The 21,064-nt window shown below is 55.8% G+C and overlaps 7 protein-coding genes across 7 annotated transcripts; 3 read left to right on the forward strand and 4 right to left on the reverse strand.

Moving 5' to 3' along the window:
* Positions 1–244: 244 nt before the first annotated feature.
* EX895_004570 (uncharacterized protein) lies at positions 245–1,714 on the forward strand (the record flags this gene model as incomplete). Its single annotated transcript, XM_029885164.1, has 1 exon — positions 245–1,714. One exon carries the CDS (start codon positions 245–247, stop codon positions 1,712–1,714), a length of 1,470 nt encoding a protein of 489 aa, XP_029738406.1.
* Positions 1,715–1,825: 111 nt separating this feature from the next.
* On the reverse strand, positions 1,826–3,456 carry EX895_004571 (uncharacterized protein; the record flags this gene model as incomplete). Its single annotated transcript, XM_029885165.1, has 2 exons — positions 1,826–1,851; positions 1,935–3,456. The coding sequence occupies 2 exons, from the start codon at positions 3,454–3,456 to the stop codon at positions 1,826–1,828; spliced, it is 1,548 nt and encodes a 515-aa protein (XP_029738407.1).
* Positions 3,457–3,914: 458 nt separating this feature from the next.
* Positions 3,915–5,831, reverse strand: EX895_004572 (uncharacterized protein; the record flags this gene model as incomplete). The annotated part of the gene is made up of 1 exon (XM_029885166.1): positions 3,915–5,831. One exon carries the CDS (start codon positions 5,829–5,831, stop codon positions 3,915–3,917), a length of 1,917 nt encoding a protein of 638 aa, XP_029738408.1.
* A 369-nt stretch (positions 5,832–6,200) lies between these two features.
* Positions 6,201–7,372, forward strand: EX895_004573 (uncharacterized protein; the record flags this gene model as incomplete). The annotated part of the gene is made up of 4 exons (XM_029885167.1): positions 6,201–6,209; positions 6,277–6,719; positions 6,792–7,234; positions 7,335–7,372. 4 exons carry the CDS (start codon positions 6,201–6,203, stop codon positions 7,370–7,372), a joined length of 933 nt encoding a protein of 310 aa, XP_029738409.1.
* A 72-nt stretch (positions 7,373–7,444) lies between these two features.
* EX895_004574 (uncharacterized protein) lies at positions 7,445–8,914 on the reverse strand (the record flags this gene model as incomplete). The annotated part of the gene is made up of 3 exons (XM_029885168.1): positions 7,445–7,693; positions 7,807–8,535; positions 8,609–8,914. 3 exons carry the CDS (start codon positions 8,912–8,914, stop codon positions 7,445–7,447), a joined length of 1,284 nt encoding a protein of 427 aa, XP_029738410.1.
* Positions 8,915–9,479: 565 nt separating this feature from the next.
* Positions 9,480–10,415, reverse strand: EX895_004575 (uncharacterized protein; the record flags this gene model as incomplete). Its single annotated transcript, XM_029885169.1, has 1 exon — positions 9,480–10,415. One exon carries the CDS (start codon positions 10,413–10,415, stop codon positions 9,480–9,482), a length of 936 nt encoding a protein of 311 aa, XP_029738411.1.
* An 8,264-nt stretch (positions 10,416–18,679) lies between these two features.
* Positions 18,680–20,875, forward strand: EX895_004576 (uncharacterized protein; the record flags this gene model as incomplete). The annotated part of the gene is made up of 1 exon (XM_029885170.1): positions 18,680–20,875. The coding sequence occupies one exon, from the start codon at positions 18,680–18,682 to the stop codon at positions 20,873–20,875; it is 2,196 nt and encodes a 731-aa protein (XP_029738412.1).
* Between the last annotated feature and the right edge of the window lie 189 nt (positions 20,876–21,064).

The raw sequence follows: 21,064 nt of genomic DNA on the forward strand, positions 1-21,064 counted from the left end.
TTCAGTAAATAAATCGCGAACGCAATCCGCTTTCAAGGGTCGCACGCTGCACGCTGCATCCCGATACGCGCCACCCTCCTGCCGGGCAACAGGGCAGCATCGGGCAGTGGAGGAAGAAATGCGAGGCTTGAAGCTGCAGGAAGAAATCTTGCTTTTGGACCCTTGAACGTTCTCTCTCAAAATCTTCTCGTTGCGCAAGCTCGCTCGACCTCATTACCAACCATCTTCGCCGCTGCTGTCGACCATGCCCAAGAAGAAAGGAAACCTCAAAGCCGCGCTGCACGGCCACTTCGCCCAGCAAGAGCAAAGGGCTAGAGAGAAAGCAGCACAGGAAGCGGCACGACGCAAGGCACTCTCCATCTCAAAGACCGGCGATGGTCGCTCCAAGGCCGCTAAACGCAGAACCTCGGGGCTTGACTCGCACAATGATGATGCTGCAGCAGCCTCCAGGAAAGACGCTCCCTCCCCCTCACTCGAGTCCTCGCCGCAGATCAAAAAGCGCAAGCGTCTTCCGCAGCCATTTGCACGGGACGACACGATCCTCATCGTGGGAGAAGCCAACTTCTCCTTCACCCTCTCTCTGCTCGTTGCTCCACGTGTGCATCCACCTTCACAAATCCTTGCGACAGCGTACGACTCGGAGCAAGAATGCTTCTCAAAGTACCCCGATGCTCGAGAAAACGTTGAAAAGATCCGTCGCATAGCAGGTCGCGACGATATCGTCCTCTTTGGCGTCGACGCGGGACAGCTGGAAAAGTACAAGCAGGTCACGGGAGCTTCCAAGTCCAAGTCCCAGCTAAGTCGCAACCTCGATGACGACTATCGAGGCTCGTTCGGTCCATCTTCGGGATCCGGGGCCCAGCGAAGATGGAGCAAAGTGTGGTTTGGTTTCCCGCATGTCGGTGCTGGACACAAGGACGAGACGCGCAACGTGCTTGCCAACCAGCTTCTAATCCTGCGCTTCCTCGTCTCCGTAGCGCCGTATCTCACTGTCGGTGCCCTGCCATCACATGCTCCCGGCGCTGCCTCCTCCGCGTCGAACAAGCGAAAAGGGTCTGATGACGAAGATGATCTCGACGACGACCTTGAAGCGGACGAGTCGGAAGCGGCCGAGCCGGAAGCGGCCGAGCTGGACCTCCTCGGCCCAGCCGCCACCGAAGCGGATCAGTCGATCTTGGACGAAACGCAAGCGCGCATTTCAGCACTTCAAGCTTTCACCCCACCGTCACGCCAAGGATCGGTCCTCATCACACTGCGCAACGCTTCGCCCTACACCCTGTGGGACGTGGCCAACCTCGCCAAGCGTCTCCCGCAGATGCTGCCCGTCATCGCCTCGACCGCACCCGCCCTGCCCAAAGGCGTCAAGAAGCCCTCGTTGAAAGACCTCACCGCGAACGGGCTCTCCACTTTGAGTCCGAACAATCTCCACTCGCGTGCCGTCTCCCAGAGCAAAGACGGCGGTGGTGGTGGCGGAGTGGACAAATCGGGCGTAAAAAGGTATCGCAGCTACCATCTCTGGAGAAGTTTCGAATTTGACCCCACCGAATGGCGCGGATATCAACATCGCAGGACTGTCGGTTGGATTGAAGGGGTCAGCAGCAGTGCGAACGAGGACCTGCTGAGGTCTAGGTCGAACCAGAGGGAAGAGGGCAATGTCAGAGCGAGTAAGGCGGGTGGTGGTGAGTGTCGCACGTGGGAGTTTGGCCTTAGTTGAGGCGAGGCGCCCGAAGACAAGCACCATAGAGGCCCGTTAATGAAGAGCAAACAGTATTTTCCATTCGGTCTCGATGCCCATCATATGAAGAATAACAAGTAAGTGTTCATATCAATCGTAGCCAAATCGATCCGGAACTGCGCGTCGCAAGGAAAACATGAAATGGTCTGTGTCAGCTGCGTCACTTTATATCACAACGATAGGTCTGGAGGCGACTTACGAAGAACAGGAGCAACAAGACTCCAAGTATAGATGCAGATGCAGAGCCAGCTGCTGACCACACGCATCCACATCGCGGTCGTGCTCCGGCCAATGTACGCAATCGGCGCGCCGTCCTCGCTTGGATCAGGCGACGGTCCACCTAGCCTCACAAAGCGCCAATCGGTCAGTAGCATCGCCGTGTAGCATGCGGCAATCGCAAAGACAAAGTGGAAGAAGCTATAGTTGTAGCGTGTTCCCTGACGTTCGTCGTCGTCCTCGTCGCCTCCCATGCCGAGTTCGGATCGGGTCTCCATCTCGTCGTCGTCGTCGTCTTCTTCGTCCAGAGCCGATGCCGGGATGGCGCCTGCTTCGACCGCCGCCATCAACGCCTGGATGCGCAGCGAGTCCTTCTTCGTGGGCTGGTCTGTGACAATGGCGCCCGAAGAGTTGTCAAGCGACTCGCGCGTTGCCAGCGGCCCATACCCAGACGGGGGTCGACTCTCGTTGAGTGCAGCACGTCGTTTGCCCACCAGCGTCTTGGACTGGGTAGCGGCTCGTGAAGTTGAGTAGGCGATCGCAAGGAACGTGAAGATGGCGCCGAGCACAACGGTGGTGGTCTTGGCACTACCACCGCGTCCGCGCGTGATGGGGTTGCACTCGGCGTTGTCGCGGTTCATCACAGCCGACGCGATCAAGTAGGTGCAGTAGGCTGCGACCATACTACTCTGCGCCAGACCGCTCCTAGGGTTGGCTTCCTGCACCTGTGGGCTGATAGAGAGTACCGTCAGGACGACAATGAGCGCCAAGTTGAAGCTGATAAAGAACTGGTTGAGCGAGCATCCGCTCGAGGCGAAAAAGCCGTACAGCACTCCTGTGAGGGCGATCGCAGCCGCGTACATGCCGAGGGTGCTTCCAATCAGGGTGAACTTCCAGAAATCCGATTCGGTTTGCTCCCATTTGTCCAAGCAGGTCTCGGACCAAGAGTGCGCAAAGTCAACCAGCAGCACCAAGCCGACAACAATAAAGATGGACGCAAAGATGAGCGAAAAGTAGTTGGCCCAGAAGACGAAGAAGCCGTTCGGGATGAAGAACATCAATAGCGTCAAGAGCAGCCAGAGCAGCACCTTGGGCCCCCACCAGCCGTTCTGAATGGCGGCTCGCTTGGTGCGTGTGTCCTTCACGCCAATGAGCAGCATTCCGAGGATGAAATGGAAGAGCGACAGCGCAAACGTAATACGATGCACGGCAAGAACGCCGTAGCAGCGATCCTTATCTTTGCAGTCCATCTTGATGTAATTGTACGACCACTCTTCGATCTTGTGCATCATGAACCCGGTGAGACTGAGCCATGCAAACAGTGCATCAAGGCAGAAAATGATAGCAAAGCCTACACGCGTCGCGATCGATGACTGGCAATTGCACGACTTGAACATGGCCGAAGCGGCGGTGCTGGTACAGAAGCACGCGAGTCCTGCCAGACAGGAGCTTGCGACCGAAGCCAGACCTCCGCCGAGGAAAGGCAGCGAGAGGGCCACGCCCATGGTGACGGTGTTGGAAGCGGAGATTGGAGGTTAGGGGGAAGCCGGCGGTACAGGTCGTTGAAGTGAAGCAGCAAGTCAGAGCGTGCGAGGGTAGGAAGCGGTTGATCCAGGAGAGCGATGCTGGTTGGACTACGCGGTGGTGCTCTCGCTATGCTGCTGGATTCGTGGACGTAGATGGTGGAGAGAGGTGATGGACGGCCGCTGAGGTGCGGAGCGCGGGCAAGCGACTCTTGATGCAGGGCGCCGCACAACCGGGCGCTCAGTTACTACTCCGCGATGCGATTTCCGAGAAATTCACGCTTGACGCTAAATTTGTGGCCGCTGCAGCACAGCACGCTTGCCTTGCAGAATCACCTCACGGACCGTCCAGCCTGTTGCAGTGCAAGACGGTGGCGGCAATGCTGGGTTAGATATCTAATTGCAGCGGATGGAATCAGGAGCATGCTAGAAGAGTGTTTCTAGTCTACTCGGATGGCCGAGTAGATCTTTCGGAGCGACGCATACGTGGCAAGGAAGCCAACAGCACCAAACAACGTAAAGAACAAAAGCGACAGGATCGACAAGTATCCCAAGAAGAGTACCTTGTTAGCAAAGCCGGGCAGCTCGAGCCGCGTAGCCCAAAAGAAGAGGCCGTAGGCAAAGAACCAAATCGCACCTGATCCGCCCGTCAAAAACGAGCGCCAGTGCCATCGGTAGTCCTCGGCACACAAGTGGAAGTAGGCAAAGAGGATCGTCACTGTAGCCGCAGTCGTAGCGGTGATGATAAAAGCCAGAGCGAGGAAGCCGAACGCATAGTAGATCTTGGTGCCGAACATCGAGTTGAGGATGAACAGAATCTCAAGGAAGGCCGAAGCAAAGATGAGCATGCCCGCAATCAGAGCCGAGGGGAAAGGTCGAAGGTACCAGGTGTGCTGATACGGGATCTGTCGAGGGATCGAGTTGGCCTTGACGGGATGCGAGAAACCGCCCGAACGGATACCAAGCATCGCACCGACCAGCGTCAGCGGCACGTTGATAAGGAACCACAGCGAGACGAGCGCCAGCAGCGTTCCGAACGGCACAGCGCCCGACGAGCCGCTGAAGATGAGGAAAAAGTTGAGGAGCAAGACCATCGAGAAGACAAGGCTAGGGAAGAGCATAGCAGTAAGCACGATGTTTTGCTTCCAGAACTCGCCACCCAAGCTGGCGTACACCTTACTCGACATGAAGCCTGCGATGCTACCGAAAAGGGTCCAGGTGACGATCATGACGGTCGCGAGTGAGCCTCGATTGGACGGGCTTAGGAAGCCCAAGAGCGCAAACACGAGCGTGACGGCAGCCATGGCAACGAGTTGCGAGCCAGAACCGACAAAGATGGAGAGGAGCATGGGTCGTGCCGGTGGACGGAACACTTCGCCGTGGACGAGTTTCCAGCCAAAGTCTTCCTGAACATCCTCCGTCATGTCAATGGCGTTGTAGCGATGAATGTCGCGGCTGATGGAGCGCGCCACGATGATGCCCACCATCATGCAGAGGAAGCTGACGATGACGACCGAGTTGATGAGCGCCAGCCAGTGGATTCGGGGGTCAAACACCTTGAGGTACGCGTCCCAGCGTGTAGCCCATGGTGTCTTGGACTCTTTCCATCGGATACTGTACGTGTAAGCAACGGTGGTCGACGTGGCATTGCTGAGCTGAACCGGATCTGCCGCTTTGCAGTTGGCGGCTTGGCCATCCAAGACGCCTTGAAGAGATGCCTTGGACAGTGGATAGATACGGGCGCCGACAACGCGATACTCGTCCGGGCCGCGCTGATGGTAGTCGATGTAGATGTCGTAGTGGTTGTGCAGTGCGGGAGGGTCGTATGGCTGGAGGTGCTCGTCTACTAGGCTTCCCAGAGCGAAGCCGAGGGAGAGAAACTCCTCGCGGGTCCGGACCTCCCTGCGCGATTCAGCCACAGGTAGACCGTCGACCATCCAGTTGACAGCGTACTCTTCCTGTATCCTTTCGTTGATGAAGAGAGCGTTTTCCGGGCTGATGGTGGTGCGACACATTTCCTTGCAGACCTCGTCTTTGAGCATGACGCCTTTGACGGGGCTGCTATAGATGCGGTCGCCAAAGAGGACACTTCCGAGGTTCTCGCTGAGTGCTTGCGGTCCGCCTTGTGGCTCGCAAAACTGGAAGTGTGGATCGTAGTAGTCGTACTTGAGAACACCTTTGATCTGGGAAGTGAATGCTTTGGCCTGCAGCGCGTTGACGGAGAAGGGGACCTCGTCGCCTTGCTTGTAGGAGTGCGGTGCGCTTCCTGGCAGGTACCAACCAGCCACTTGTGATGGCAGGGCGAGCGCCACAGCTAGCATCGAAAGCGCCGCATTTCGTGAGGTTGACAGCCTCATGATAGTGATGATTATGAGGCCGCGACGATGTCCAGTGCAAAGTCTTGAACTGCCACTGAGCGTCCGATGTGATGACGTCGAGACAGAAGAAAGTCGTTCGGGAAGAAAGAAAGAAAGAACGAAAGCAACACCTTCGACACGCGCTCAAAAAGCTTTCAATTTCAGCGGGACAGCGCCAATGAAGTATCGGGCCTGCCGACGCTCGGACCCTTCCGAGTGGCGGATCCTCCGATTTTCCTTTCTCGCCATTGCTCGTTTCTTCGTCATCCCTCTACTTCTTTTACCGCTTGCTGGCTCCCACGCTTTTCAGAGACACCACTTTCAGGGTATTCAGCCACATCGCGAGCCGAGCAGAGACTGACTGTCACGATGGCACGGGTAAGTAGCAAGCTCTGCGCTGGTGTTGCTGCAGTCGAATCGCACTAACGCCTATTAGGGAATGCAGGTCTACTCTTTTTGGGTCTTTGATCGGCATTGCAATGCCATCTACTATCAAGACTGGTCCCACTTGCACGCTGCCGCCTCGTCAGCTTCGGGAGGGCCGTTGAGTCCAACTCCGTCGCAGACATCTGGGTTTGCGTCGTTAGGAGCATCGATTCAACGAGCCACGACGAGTGCACCGAGCATCCCTTCCAACGAGGCGCCTCTTGCGCCTCAACGACCCGGCGAGCCTTCACTTCCGAATGTCATGCGCGTGACACCTTCTGCCTCCAATCAGCCAGCGAGCAGTCAGGCAAGTGCTGTGCGTCCAGCACTCGAGCAAAGAAGCGCAACGACAGCCATGATCGACAATTCGGCCTCGGACCTGCTTCCGTTCGACGAAGAAGCAAAACTCGTATACGGTGTTGTCTTTTCGCTTCGCAACATGGTGCGCAAGCTCGGCGGAGAGTGAGTCACTCTCTGGAACGTTGAATCGGGAGGAATCGACCGCTGACTCGCCTTCCATTTTTGAACAAACAGATCCGAGACCTTCAACAGCTTCACAACATCCACGTATACCCTGGCACATCTACATACCCCGACTATGTACACGTTCGTCATCCTCACCGACCCTGTCCCACCTCCATCGTCAATACCCAGCCGCAACAGCGAAGGATACTCGATTGGCAATGCTTCCGCCGCCCTATCTGGCCGCTCATCCTTCGGTACGGGCGGCGGTATCCCCGGCACAGGAGGCATGAGCCTCAAAGGGGTACTGCTGCAGATCTATCGGGGGCCGTGGGTGGACAATGTGGTCAAGAATCCGTTGCTCAGAGGGCTTGAAAGGGAAGAACGTGTCGTCGAGCCCAACCCGGATGCGCATGACAGCGCGGATGCTGCCAAACTCAACGTCGTACGCGAGTCACGGCTGGACCGAACGCACGGTATCGACACCGACGCCTTTCGTGAGGGCTTGGAGAAAGGTAGGTTCACACACATCCACCCGCAAATTGCTTCTGCCTGCTCCTTCGCATCCGACAGCTCACAACGCTTCTCCTGTTCCTTTCGCTTCCCTGTGCACAGTCCTTCTGCAAAACAAGCTCTCTGCACCGGTTACCTAGTGGTCTTGCTTGTATTCATTCAAAGCTCATCAGCATTCAACACAGGATATCAATTCTGCCACCGACGCCACCTCATGCGCGCTTGGCACGCTGTAGACGGATTGGCTCACCCGCCTCGTTGAGCAACGACTCCTTGCCCGCGCCACGCTCGAGCACACGTGGTCCATCCCCGACCTGGGTGTGGATCAGACGCCGAACGGCACCGGCCTCGTGCACTGGGATCACGTTGGCGTTGAACGAGCCAGGCAGCGACGATGGCAGGTCCAGTGACTCTTGAGCACCTCGGTGCGATGCGTTGGCGCCTTTGCCGAGCAGGTCGAACTGTATTCAGCAAAATGGGTGGACAAAGAAAAACAAAAGAGTGATTATCAGTATTCGAGCTTGTACAAAGAGTGAAGCCAAGCTTCCTCTGAGCATGCGTGCGCCACACTTACGGTGTCGTCAAAGTCGGCGTTGGGGAAGTAGTGGCGGATCGTCTGCAGGATCAAAGGCATGTTGGCCTTGGGAGCGTACAGCACCGCGTTCGGGCCGGCATCATACGTGTACGCAGCCAGCTTGCCCTTGCCTTCGGCTTCGCTGGCGCGGTTGAGCTCCTCGACGAGCTGCACAATGGCGCGGCTGACGTCGTTCATGTAGAAGATAGGCGGCGCCGTGTCGAGACAGCAAGCGTGGAAGTTGTTCGAGTCGGCCATAGTGATGTCGGCAAACGCGTCAAAGTCGCGCTTCTGGATGGCTTCCGAGATCTTGACCATGCGCTGGGGCACCACCTCCTTAATACGGTGCTGCAGCAGCGGAGACGTCTGCACGGTGCGCTGCATGCCTGCAGTCGAGGGTGTGCCCTTCTTGGCATCGCTGACCACGCAAATGAGCGCCTGAAGGTCGGGCCAGTGCGATTGGGGTGCCACTTCGACCGCCAGACTGTCGTGACCGGAAGGCTGCTCTCCTCCCTGCCAAGCGACGTAGCCGCCAAAGAGCGAGCGGCAGGCGGATCCACTTCCCTGACGGGCGATGCGTGAGAGTTCTGAGCTGGACACTTCGGGTTGCAGCTCGTAGAGTGCGGCGAGCGAGGCGATGAGTGCGGCGAAACCAGACGCGGAAGAAGCGAGTCCAGCAGCGGTAGGGAAGTTGTTCTCGGAGCATACGTGCACGGCCCATTCCGAAAGCTGTTGAGCAAGGCATAGGAGGGTCATAAGTTAGTTCGATTCGTGCCGTTGTATGTCCGCCATCGGTACTTACCTTGGGCAGCTGGGCATCCTTGGCCTCCTTGGCCTGTCGGAGTTTCTTCATCTCGTCGATGCACCTGCGGAGACGGCCGTCAGCCTTGATGGTCTCCTCCTCGCCGTTCAACCAGAGGCGGTCTTGCGAGCCGAAGCTAGCGTCGGCGCGAGCGGTGGTGACGGAGCGCAAGTGGTCCTGATCCAGCGTCACCGACAGACTGTCATTGGTGGGGAGGATGAGCGTGGTGTCCTTCTTGCCCCAGTACTTGATGACGGCAATGTTGACGGGTGCCGAGCAGGTGGCCTGGTGAATAGTTGACGACATGATGGATAGGGCCGTTTGATGGCGATCGTGACTCTATTCGGACGTGAACTTGTATGTGGATGGTGTCAAGAGGGGAGGGGCAAGACGAAGTGCAAACAAGTGACGACCCTTGCCAGCCGCGAGACGCGAGAAGCTCTGCAGTGGATATTCTCGTATGATCTGCGAATTGCAATTTGAGCTGCGTGTTGGACTTTTTCCGATTCTTCTTCCAAGGCCCGTTCGCTGCTCGCGCGGGGACGAACTTGACTTTTCCTTCTTTTGCTTCACGTGTGGTCGCTGCCACTTCGAGCCCCACGCACTTTACAGACCATGCCGGAAATCACTGACGCAGTGAGAGAGGATACAGTCTTCGAACTCAAGGTAGAACTGGGAGCAGCAGAGGCGAGAGATGCTGATGTGGATGTAGTACTGATATGCAAAGGAGAAGAAACATGAAGGAGCTGGTATTGGTACACGATGTCAATGGAAGACAGAAGGAAGGCGCTTTACATCGAGTCGGCAGATGCGAGGTTATGGCCAACAAGACATGGAGACGAGGAGAGACAATGTCAGAGCAGGCGGTTGCTCAAGCAAAGACCTTGTTGCGACTGAGAGCGTGCTCTTGCGGCTTGAGACGATCCTTCTTGGTGCGGAAAGTCTCTTGCTGGTTGACGCGGTCGGCGTACTTGTTACCCTTCTGCTTGCGAGCCATGTGGCGGATCGCATTGGGCGAAATGTACTCGGGGTTCTCGAACACGGTCGCGCCGCCAAAGCTTCCTTCAAACACGCGGATGGGCGACAGCACCATGCGAGGTCCAATCTCGACCAGCTTGGGCTGCCTTGACGCATCCTTGTCGCCACCGGCTTTCTTCTTTCCCTCCTGGGTCTCCTCCACCTTGGACAAGGCGGTTGCGCCTGGGTCGGACTCGACGATCTGGTAGTTGCGGAACCACACCTTGTTGTCGACAATGGAAAACGAGATGACGTGATCGACGAACGGTTTCGACTTGCGCGCTCCTTTGGGCACACCAAACATCTGAGTAAACATCTCCTTGATCAGCGTCCAGTGCGGCTTCTCGTCAAACTCCTTGTCGAACGAGAGGATGGGTCTGGAGCCCTTGAGGCAGTTGCCCGTCATCTTGAGCTCGTCCATGGTGTGGATGTTTTGGACCTGGAACTTGGCAGATGGGCCGTTTGGGGTCTTGGACGCCCACATGTACAAGTCCTCGCGCTTTCGTGCTTCAAAGTAGAGCGCGTTGTTGCAGTTGTTGAGCTCAGCAAGCTCGTTGAGCAGGTGAAGCTGCGACTTCGAGTCGAGCTTCGAGTCTTTCTTGGCGTGGGGCATGAGTGTCTCGAGGTCGTTGATAAGGTGGCGCATGCGTGAGGTGACTCCTCGAGAGGGGAGCATGAGGACCCTCTGCTTGTTTCGGCGAATGGGAGCAGCGATGGCGGCGTCATCCTGCGCGTCGGCTTTGCGCTTGCCCTTGGCAGCTTTGGAAGCCTGCTGGAAGACGGAAGCCATGGTGGATGGAGTGGGGGGGGGGGGGAATCTGTGCCGACTAGATGCGTCCGTTCGTCGATCTATTCACGTAGTGGCCGTGTAAGTCAATTCGTGATGGTAGCTAGGTGAGTGTGGTGAGGGGCACAAGTGATGTGGAGCAAAGAACGAGAAGCACGGAGGAGTGAGCCAGAAATTTTGGTGAGCGCAAAGAAGAAGAGAAAAAATCACTTCCAAAGCCGTTGATTCCCAAAAACTTTGGGGTCACGTGCAAGTAATCACTGTTACACCGGATGGCGTAACATGCAAAGTGACACTGAAATTTGTGGCAGCTCATCGACGTGAACCGATTTCCAGCTTCCGAATCCTATCGGCGATCCCTTATTCTTCACTCAGCAGGCTTGTGGAGCGATCGCTGGGGAAGCCGAGGACCGCCTTGGCATGTGGCCACTGCGACCGCTGTTCGTGGACGCGTCTGGGATCCGAAGAAGAGAAGTCAGACGCGGGAGGCGATGCAGATGCAAGGACTCGACGCCACATAAAATTTGGGTGGCCTTCAGAGAGGTGCGAGGTCTGCTCGGAGGCGAGGTTCCCCCTTTGGTGGGAGTGTCGTCGAGGAAGCGCTCGGACTCCGGTAAATTTTACAGCCTGTTGTCAGAAAGGAAAATTCTTAGTCTGCACAATCCGAGGCTGACAACCAGAACGTTGGCTTGGCGCCAAACGTTGGAACCAACGATGACGCTTCTTGTCTCTCCGCTTCTGCATCTTACCACACGGTCGTGGAAGCCATTCGGAAGAACACGATCCAAAGGGCAGGAGAGCTCGTAGGCATGCTCCACCACACGGTCGGTGGTTCAACACGAATTCGAATTTGAAATTCTAAAAAAACTAGACCTCGATGCTGCCCGTCGGTCCCTTTGTAAGCCGTTGAGGCCTTTGCGCATCAGGTCGCCTTGACTTCATCGATGGAAGTCAGTTCAGTCCACTTACATGGGCCGCGGGCCTTCGAGGCGGTAGAGGCCTCCTGTTCTGGCCGGGTACCCGTTGATCTGTTCGGACTCGGTCACACGACATCGACATCGACGCTTCTCCTGATCCATACGGGAAGCCACCGCTTGCGCGTACCTCCGTGGTCGCGGAACGCATCCTTCGTTTGTGCCTCTGTGACTGTCTTCGACCTTCATCCAAAGCTCGAAGTCGCTTTCGAAAAAATCGCACTGGAATGCGAAGCGTCCGCCCTCAGACATCTCGCAACGTGCCAACGGAACGTCCGCGGAGAAAGCTATATGGCCTTTGAAAGCTTTCTCTTTCATGCCATGTTGTTGGGTTGCATCAGCGTGGGCGCGCGACCGCATACAAACATGCTAGCTGCAACAGCATGCATGTGAACGGCACCAATTTTGTGACGCAGGGCAGCGTGCATCTGCGAAAACGAATTATCGGCTTGTGACCCGCGCTTCAATTTTTACTGCATTTTTTACTAAACTCAATCCAAAAGGAGGGGAAAAAATAAAGTATTGATGAAAGAACGAATGATTATTTATTCAAGTCTCGCTTTGGCAAGCGCATTAAACTTTCAGGCACCAAACCCAAAATTGTACAGTAAACGAATATTCTAGTCCACATCAAAGAGTCCACATCAAAGTCTCGGCTCAACCGTTCCATCAGTCGAACGAGGGGTTTCTTTTGGCGTTCGAAACCTATGGCTGGCAGGGAAATAAGCCACGTTTAGTAGCTTATGACAAGATACGTCTCCTTGCCTGTCTCTCTCTCTCGGCTCTGGGCCCGATGTCACCAGCCTTGAATCGGAGTTGGTACCTGGCGGGGATTCAATGTTCTGGACAGTGGCTTCTAGACACCCAGCCGAGCTTTCCCTTCGTCGCTACTGAGAACGAAGCAAGCATGTCTTTATCTGTCTAGCTTTCGGATGTTTACAATTCCGAGGATCCGCTCGGTCAATTTTGCTGGGCTGGTTGAGCATGGACCCCTTTTAACCGCAAGTCTTTCATCCTGAGGCCTAGACGGAGGATATCTGAAACGGGTTGCCATGACTGCTGGCCCATGTGTCGATTTCACGGAACGCTTGAAGGCCTGGGGGGGGGGGGGGGGTAGAACATCGTCAGAACAAACCAAGGGTAGAGAGCCTCGAATGCGAAGGACCGGAAGATGGGATGGGGAAGCAAGGGAGATAGAACAGAGAGAATGGAAAGAGACATTTGGCGCTGTGTGCGAGCGGTCCAAGTTCTCTCTGGTAACGGCAACAACTAGAACTGGATATAGTTCGGGGACGAGTCACATGTACGATGGTGATAAGAGGCAACAGAACCGAATGTTTCATGCAGCGATGCTCAGTCACGCTCCGCCAGCCAACAGACTCCGCGGAATTCGTTCGTAGTGAAGCACTCGTTGGTGCTGGTGACATGGCGGCCAGACAGACACGCCTACTCGCACAAAGTTCACAGGACCATCTCGGACTCCCAACATGCTCCCAAATTGAAGACTTTAAAGTACCATACGGCTGTTTTATTAATGATGAGAGCAATGCTGACATGTCGCTGTACGCTGCTCCTGCTGCTCACAAAAGTCTGGATGTTCGGAACACGCTCCGAATGGGTATGCATCGGCGCTTGAATTGAAGTCGAGATTTCTCCCGTTAACTGAGTTTGCATCTTTTCATCGGATCTCGGGTTCCGTTGGGTCGGTCTTGGCGGGCTTGAGACACGGGCACTACAGTATCGTTTAGTAATTGATCATTCTTTGCGTTTTTGGACGATGGAGGGAAAACAGAAAATAAAAAGGGAGCAATCGTCATTTTTTTTTTGTAAATAACTCATACTGTACAGAGACCAATTTGGCAGGATGCGTTCTCCAGTGGATCGTCGACAACCGCGGTTCTTCTTCGAGCCCTTCGTGTTGCGGCCGACTGTTTTGCTGCGGTAGAGTGCTCGACAGCAACGTCAAAGGCGATTTCCCTTTACCACATGCCAAGTATTCCGGGGATCATGTCCAGAAACTCAACCGGTATTACAGTACAAAAACGGCTCGGAGCTGCGACGTCGGGATCGCATTTCAGTGTGACGGCGTCGCCAATAATGTCTGCTTCCACAAGGAAAAGAGCCATTGTCGGAGATACAGTACTGCTTGGACCGGCGCTCAGAAACAACATGGAGTGGAGCTTCTGTCGGCATGAAACGCGGAAGCTCATAAAACGGCAAATGAGTTCCGACGTTTTCGAGGTTTCTGGCTCGTCATGCTCAATACCTAAGGCTTTGGTGACGGGTCCCTGCCGGCTCTCGGCGTACGTAGCTCATCATCTGGACGGTTCGGTTGTCAACGCTCGGTAAACTTCCTCCGTCTTGCCGAGGAGTGAGAGCTTGAGCGATGATTCAAAGTTCAATTAGATGACACTCCCACCACGATACAACAGCGCACCGCAGACTCCGTACTTGCAGTACTGTACTACACAAACAGTCTTTCATTTTTCAATTTGCGCATTATGTCAAGCGTCAGCTCGGCGACTAAAGTTCTTCGAAGGAAGGCGCGGGCCGTGGAAGCGAGCGCTGCGTCGATACTCTTGAACCGCTGGAACGGGACCATTTAGAGCAAACGCCTCGCTTACCACTTTGACATGTTGGCACGTTTGAGAGAAACAGCGGAGCAAAGAAGGGAGACGTCCAAGGACTTCCATTGATCCGTCGTTGGTCACCAGGAAGCGATCCCAGCGCAAATATCGTATCAGCGGCGTGCTCGAATGCCCCTCGTGCGCGACAGAACGAACAGGACCTGCGTAGAAGCGACTCGTTGATGGAAAACATGTGTCACTACGTCGAAGACAGTCGCAGACGGTCTTTTCAGGACGCGCAAGAAATCGTCACCACTGCAACGGCTTCCAACCGCTTCCAACGGCATTGAGAGCCCAACCCACAGAAAAGAACAAAAAAAAAAAAAAAAAAACAAAAAAAAAACAGTACAGTAAAAAGGAGTCTCCTCCGTGGAACAGCATCTGTTTTTTAGCGTGAATTCGCATCCTGGCTAAGCGAACCCGCCCACGCGCACCAATTGCATCAGGAATCGACTACTGTTGACCTGTCATCCGTTGGGGTGGTATGCTCGCACATTTAGTTTAGTTGAGAGATAGAAAGACCCTGTTAGTCGGTCAAGTGGCCGTCCCGGATCCGAAATGCTCTAAAAGGATAGCCGCGGAGGCTATACACAAATCCACCTCGCATCCGCATCGCGTTCGGACTTGCTGTACATTGCCTTTTCCCGTCTCATGCGAGCACCGAGTCATGCATCACCGTGTCAACGCCCGTGATGGCAGCCGGATCGAGACCAAGCGATTGAAGTGGCCGCCGTTGCTGGAAAATAGCGCGTTTTATCGATGTCAGGTCCAGCAGACGCCACTCCGACGCAAGGCTGCAGGGACCTATACACTTCTGTCCTTCTCATTGCATTGAGCTTGTCGTCGTTCGCCTTACCGCGCTAGAGGAACGCATGCTATTTGACGGATTGTCACAAGACGGGTGAAAACCTGCGACGCGTTGGGAGAGCTTCGAGTCTCCACAGGTGGTCCGTCCAACACTGGACGTCCTGAGCCCCGGGAGGGTAGCGTGTTGCAGATGCCAAGCACAAGCAGGTTGCAGCGTCAGGTCCGGACTATTGTCCCTTGGCATTGTGTTCTGTAGCTTTCTGGGCGTGCCTGCGTGTGTCTGTATCTCTGTTTGTTCCTGATGTTTCTGCAGGATGGAATTGATTGCTCGATTGTTTGCGTGCGGTGCCTGATTCGACATCTGCATAGAGTGAGAGGGTGAGCGGCTTGGAGCATCAGCTGGCATCTTTGTCTGGAACTGACCTGCCCGAAGAGGCTTTTTTTTGGTCCTCTTCTGTTTCTGGCTCCGCTTCGTATCTCTCTCTCTGGTAGTTGCGCGCTGTCAGGACTGCTTGTAGGACCGCCTCGGTGTTCATGCCTCCCGTCATTGGTGCTTGTCAAAGATGTTCCAGTCGGGCCTCTCTAAACCACGAACCGCAGCACGGTTTCAGTCGTGAAATGCTCCAAGCAGCGACGGAACGAAGACAGCACATCCAGAGTCCAGCCAGTTCATCGTTCGAGCCAGGTCAGGGAGATAGAAATCCAATTTTAAATTGGTTTTACTTTATTTTTATCTCGGAAATATTCAATATCGTTTTATTTTTTTAAAAGTTTAAAGATTTTTTTATACGTTTTTTATTTGGTTCTCTTTCCTTTCTCGACTTGAGATTGTTGTTGAAAACGTCAGAGCGCACGACTCGCTTAGCAACGCGCTCTGGTTCAGCCGTTCTCCGCTCGAACCGTCCGTCCCCACTCCGAAGCTTGGTGTTGTGTATTGGCACTCTTGGTCATGAAAAAGAAAAATTCCAGAACCCTTACGTTGGCCAGTCAATCGGCAGGAAAGACTCGAGTCGAGGTTTCGAGAACCGAAGCCCACACGTCTTCTTACCTTGTCACCGCGATCTCGTGGCTGTGATTTGCATGATCTTCCAGCTGTCTTCCGTCGGTTCCTTGGTGTGGTTCCGCCAGATTGTGGTCGTCGTTACCATTTGTACAACTTGACCCGCCTCTCGCTTGTGTCTGCGTGTCTTTCTCTCTCTCCATCCCTCCCACGAATAACGGCCCTGCTATGAAACTACGGTGAATGGAAGGCTCAGCTTGAGCGTCGTCGAGACTATAGGATCTCGAACCAGCGCTTAACACTACACTACGTGAGGCGAGTCAGGAATTCCGAGCCGTGGCTTGGCTTCGCCCTTCCGTTGGGAACTCAGCCGGCTCTGTGATCCCGTCGTGTAGCGCCCACATGGTGTTCTGCCCGAGCCGCCCTTCGACAGGTCGTCTTGTCCGCCTAGCTATGTCCATTCATCGATCGAGCGCCCTCTTTTCGCTTCCGAAGACGACGTCGCTGGCAGTGTGTCTCGCGTGTTCGCTTCGGTGGCTGCCCTTATTCCACCTTTGCCGGCCTCGCTTGTTGCTCTTCTCAACCTCGCTTTGTTTCCATCTGTGTCGGTCCGCGGCTCCACCTGTTTTTCCGGATCCAGCAGCAGCCCAAAAAAGGATGGTTGTGCATGCGTCGCGCAGCGTTCCGACATGAAAGCCTTCGCTTGGCTTTGCATCTGCCACGCTCTTTCGGTTGTCTATCTTCCAATCTCACTGAACCTTTTCTCCGCCTCCCCTCCCCCGTCTGAACTCTTATTTATTAGAATTGAAATAAAATTTTATTCTTTCAAACGTACTGTATGTTCTTCTATGCGATTTGTCATGCATTTGTCTCGAATGGCCCTTCGTGTCTTGTCTCGCTTGCCTCGCAACGCTTCTGGTGATGCAATCTGACCCCGGGACCTGTTGACAAAGCTATATCCCCTCCATTTTCCCCTGCACTTCCCGAGTCCACCGATCTGGTGGCTGAGCTGCAGCCTCTCAGCCCGAATGTAAACTCTTGTTTGCCGAACTGCTGTAGCCCTTCACTCCTGTTATTTGACTAATGAAACCTCGAATTCGCGAGCCTCGTGGCAGCCCGCAACCGTCCCTCCGATCGAGTTTCTTTTTAAATATTAATATTCTTCCTTCTTGACATAAATAATAACACGAATAAAAACAAAGTGTCCACCATGGGACTAAGGGCAGCGGTAGCAGGTGGTACGGCACACCGCATGAAGCGCCGCATGAAGACAGTCAAGTCCGTTCAGGGTCGAATCCGACGACAGCAACTGCCAAAGGCTGCATGGCCAAGCCCAGGCAAGCAAAACAGCGCGACACCGCACCCGTCGCATGGCTGCGCAGAAACTTTACTTGCAACCCAAACCCGTTTTTTGACATCGGACGCTCGACCCTCTTTCATCCCTTCATTCCACTCTCCCTCTGGCCCTTTCCGTGTTGCTCTGCTTACCGCTCAACGGGCCCCTTTCCCTCCTCGTGCCGTGTCCGACTCATCCGCCTCGTCTCCTCCGGCTTGGCCTGCTTGCTCTCTTTTCGCTTTCGGGAGCTGTCGTCCACCTTGATTCGCTCCTGTTGCTGCCGCTGCTGCCGCTGCCGCTGCTGCTGCTGTATCTGGTGGTTCGAAGCTGGAAGTCCCTAATTCCTTCCTCCTTCATCCCGTCCCCCCTTTGGCTTTCTCTCCCCCACCCCACCTTTTGTCATTTCACCACCATCACCTTCGTCGGCCGCCCCACTCCTCTTATCCTTCTGCTCTCCTCTCCTTTATTGTCTCTCTGCCTCGACCGCACATCCTAAGTATCCCACTTACTTCATCACCGCCTAGGTTCCTGCGGATAAATCACCCAAAGTACGCCCGGCCGCCGCAAGCCCACCTCTCGTGCGTCGTCCTCTGCTAGAAAGAAAGCTGCGCGACAAGGCGTACTGGGTTTGCGAAACAAGGCAAGGCAACGGTCCCAGATCCGAAATCCGCAACACTGCAGCAAAGTCACTCGACTTACCCCGACACTGCTCAACCCCGGCCCACAGCAACGTAACTTGACGACAGCCGTTCTCAAAACAGTGTACGGTGATTGCCTTGTTTCTCATCGACCCGACCTCGTCACAGGCCCTCGTTTTTGAGCCAAAGTTTACGACCGATCGACGACTCTGGGCCAGCAACACTTCCGGCTTTCGTCCATCTTTTAGCATTCACCTTGTGGCTTTACCATCGACACGGATCCACGCCCGCTCGTGACTAGCTTTCGAGACGCTTATACTAGCCTAGAGGCTGCATCTCCATCATTTTGGCTTCGCACTCGGCATCTGCCAATCAACGCCCACCTACCGAAGCCCAGACGTGGCTTCTGTCTCTCTTTTTCTTCGCCCTCTCTCTTCACTCTCTTTCTTTCTTCCTCTCTTGCCCTCTCTCACATTACTGCCTTCTTGCCGAGCAACCCGCAAACCCACTCAGGCCAGCCCGACGACCAGCAAGCACAGTAGAGCAAAGAGCAAAGACCAAAAGCAAACGAGAGCTTACTTTTGTGCCATCCCCACCGGTTACAACACTGCCTTCTACAGTGTGACTCGTCAGCGAAGAACACCCCAGGAACAAGCCAGAGCCACCTTCCTTCGCTACGGCACATTTGCTCGGTTCCGTCCTGACTCTCGACGACCTGATACACACCAACCGCTAGCAACTTTCCCTTGTACGACTTTGTAATTGCCTGGCTGCATTCAGTAGCAAGGCCGACCTTCGACCAAGCTTGTCTCCTCGACTGTACGTCGGCACCAACTTTTCCCCCGCGTCGGTTCCTGCGCCCCGACGCTTGCCCTGGTACCTCGAATGATGAGCACCGAACGTCGTGCTAGTGGGCTAGGGCCGTCCTTGACGGTAACTTCGCCACGAGCACAGAACAATCAAGCGGTTCCAAGAGATCTGCAGCGCTCCACCAGACCGGAATCATCAACAGCAGCGACGGCGGCAGCCGCTGCGGCACCGCCATCAACTGGCAGCCCCGACCGAAAACGACCGCGGTATGAGCCTGCATTGGCCTCACGCAGCGTCGGCGACGAGGAAGAGCTGGATGAATTGGATGACAGCGAAGACATGCCCAAACGGCCACGCGGCGAATCTGAAGAGCCAAAAGTCGAGCGCAAAGGTTCTGGGCCCGAAAGCACCAGCAGATCTTCATCTGCAACCGCTTATCATTCCCACTGGGCGGGTCGTAGCGCTTCAGCTACCCTAGACTCACGCTACCATCAGCCGCAATCGCAGCACCAGCATCAACAACCACAGCAACACCGTATGCGAGAGGGAACGGACATGGCAGGTGTGCCAGATCCGCGTCGCCATGAATTCGATCGCCCTTATGCAAGTCGCTATGACTCTGGACATGGTCATGGCCTGGGCCTCAGGGAAGACGGCCGTCCCATCAGTGGTCTCGTGGGTGAACGGTTCAGCGGCGATGCAGACCGCGAGCCTCGTGACCGTGTGCACGTAGAGACCAAGATGGAATACACGTCGCCCTCGATGCGCATGCCGCCTCCTGGGGCTGGCGATCCCAATCTGCCAAGCTTCCGTAATCGACCGTCTTCGCCGCCGCCCAGGCTGCCAGGCTTTGCCTCGCTCGAATCGGATGGACTCGGCGCTCGCACTCGCGGCGGCGACGATGGCGGTATGCCAGGTGCCTATTCGCACTCCCCGCGCAGAGCTATGCCCTTCCAGGGACCTTCGTATGGCAACTATCCGCCACCCCCCGGCAGATCTTCGCTGATGCACCACCATCCGAGCCCTACACCGTCTACCTCGTATGGAAACCCGCCCATGATCCACCCTGCTCTCGCCGGATTGCCCGGTGCCGGTGGCGGACCGGGCGGAAAGCAGCAGCCCAGCTTTGTCAGCAAGCTCTACTCAATGCTCGAGGATCATTCGATCTCGGAACTGATCAGCTGGGGTTCGTCGGGCACCGTCTTTAGCGTCGCCAACCCCGCCGAGTTCTCGCGGCTGGTGCTTCCCAACTGGTTCAAGCATTCCAACTGGCAGTCGTTTGTGCGCCAGCTCAATATGTATGGCTTCCACAAGGTGAACCACTCGTATCAGGGCAACCCTTCGGACGAGGTGCAGGTGTGGGAGTTTCGACACCCTAGTTTCCGACGCGGTGAGATTGCGCTGCTCAACGACATTAAGCGCAAGAGCTCGAGGCAGAAGCGCGGTGGGTCGCCGCGCGGCAGCATTGGAGGGGCTGACATGCGTGCCGATCGGAGCGGGGGCAGTTCGACGCCTTCGCCTGAGGTGCCGCTGGCTACGATACCAGGCCACGACGGTATGAGGATGATGGGCGGCGGCGGCGGTGGTGGTGTGATGGGAATGGGCATGGGACCCAGCGGACACCGGGGTGGACGCGAGTTTGCGTACGGTGATGAACGCATGGATGCACACGGCTACGTCGACCGACGCGAACTGCGTGGCTACGGCGGTGGTGGAGAACGAGACTATGCTGCCGCCGTTGGACCGCGAGGCGTCCCCGCCGACGAGTACGCTTACGCGCGCGGCAAAGTGGAAGGACATCTCGGCATGGCCAACCCCGGCGGGCCGCCTCCTGCCTCTGGCATGGCCCCGCCCTTGGCCGCCGCAGATAACGCCGTCGTCCGCCGCACAGGCGACCACATCATGGACCGCGCCGAAACCATGTCCCGCTTCGAAGACCTCTCGGAACGCACCGACGCCATCATCCGCCACGCTTCGTTTCTCGAAACCCAGATCCGGCTCTTGTCTGAACAGCTGATCGACGCCAGAGCGTTCACGGCGTCCGTGGTGCGCGAAGAGATGCTCCAGATGCTCGACCGCTTGGAACGCGTGCTCAGCGCGCCGGCTCCACCGGGCATCGATGCCACGACAAAGACGGTCGAGGCGATCCGTTCGCAGCTCGCCTACTACTCGCACCGCAGCGCCGCTGGTGGCCCCGGTGAGCGAGCGAATAAGCCCACTGCGCCAATCACCGGTGGTGCCGGCGTGGATCCCACGCGTCCCAGCGTCTGAATGTCTGCTCCCCTTGCCTCACACTCTGCCTCTATGGTTGTGGTTGATCTGGCCCTTGCGATCGTCACACACTTCAGTCGCGGCCCTTCACATCCTCTCTGCTTTTCTCCCCTTCCCCTTCTCTACATGTGCCGCAAGCTCTAACGCTTTGTTTTCCAAAATTACGTCAAACGTCCCTTGTTCCGCTTT

Source organism: Sporisorium graminicola, chromosome SGRAM_4, assembly GCF_005498985.1.
Source record: "Sporisorium graminicola strain CBS 10092 chromosome SGRAM_4, whole genome shotgun sequence".
NCBI lineage: Eukaryota > Fungi > Basidiomycota > Ustilaginomycetes > Ustilaginales > Ustilaginaceae > Sporisorium > Sporisorium graminicola.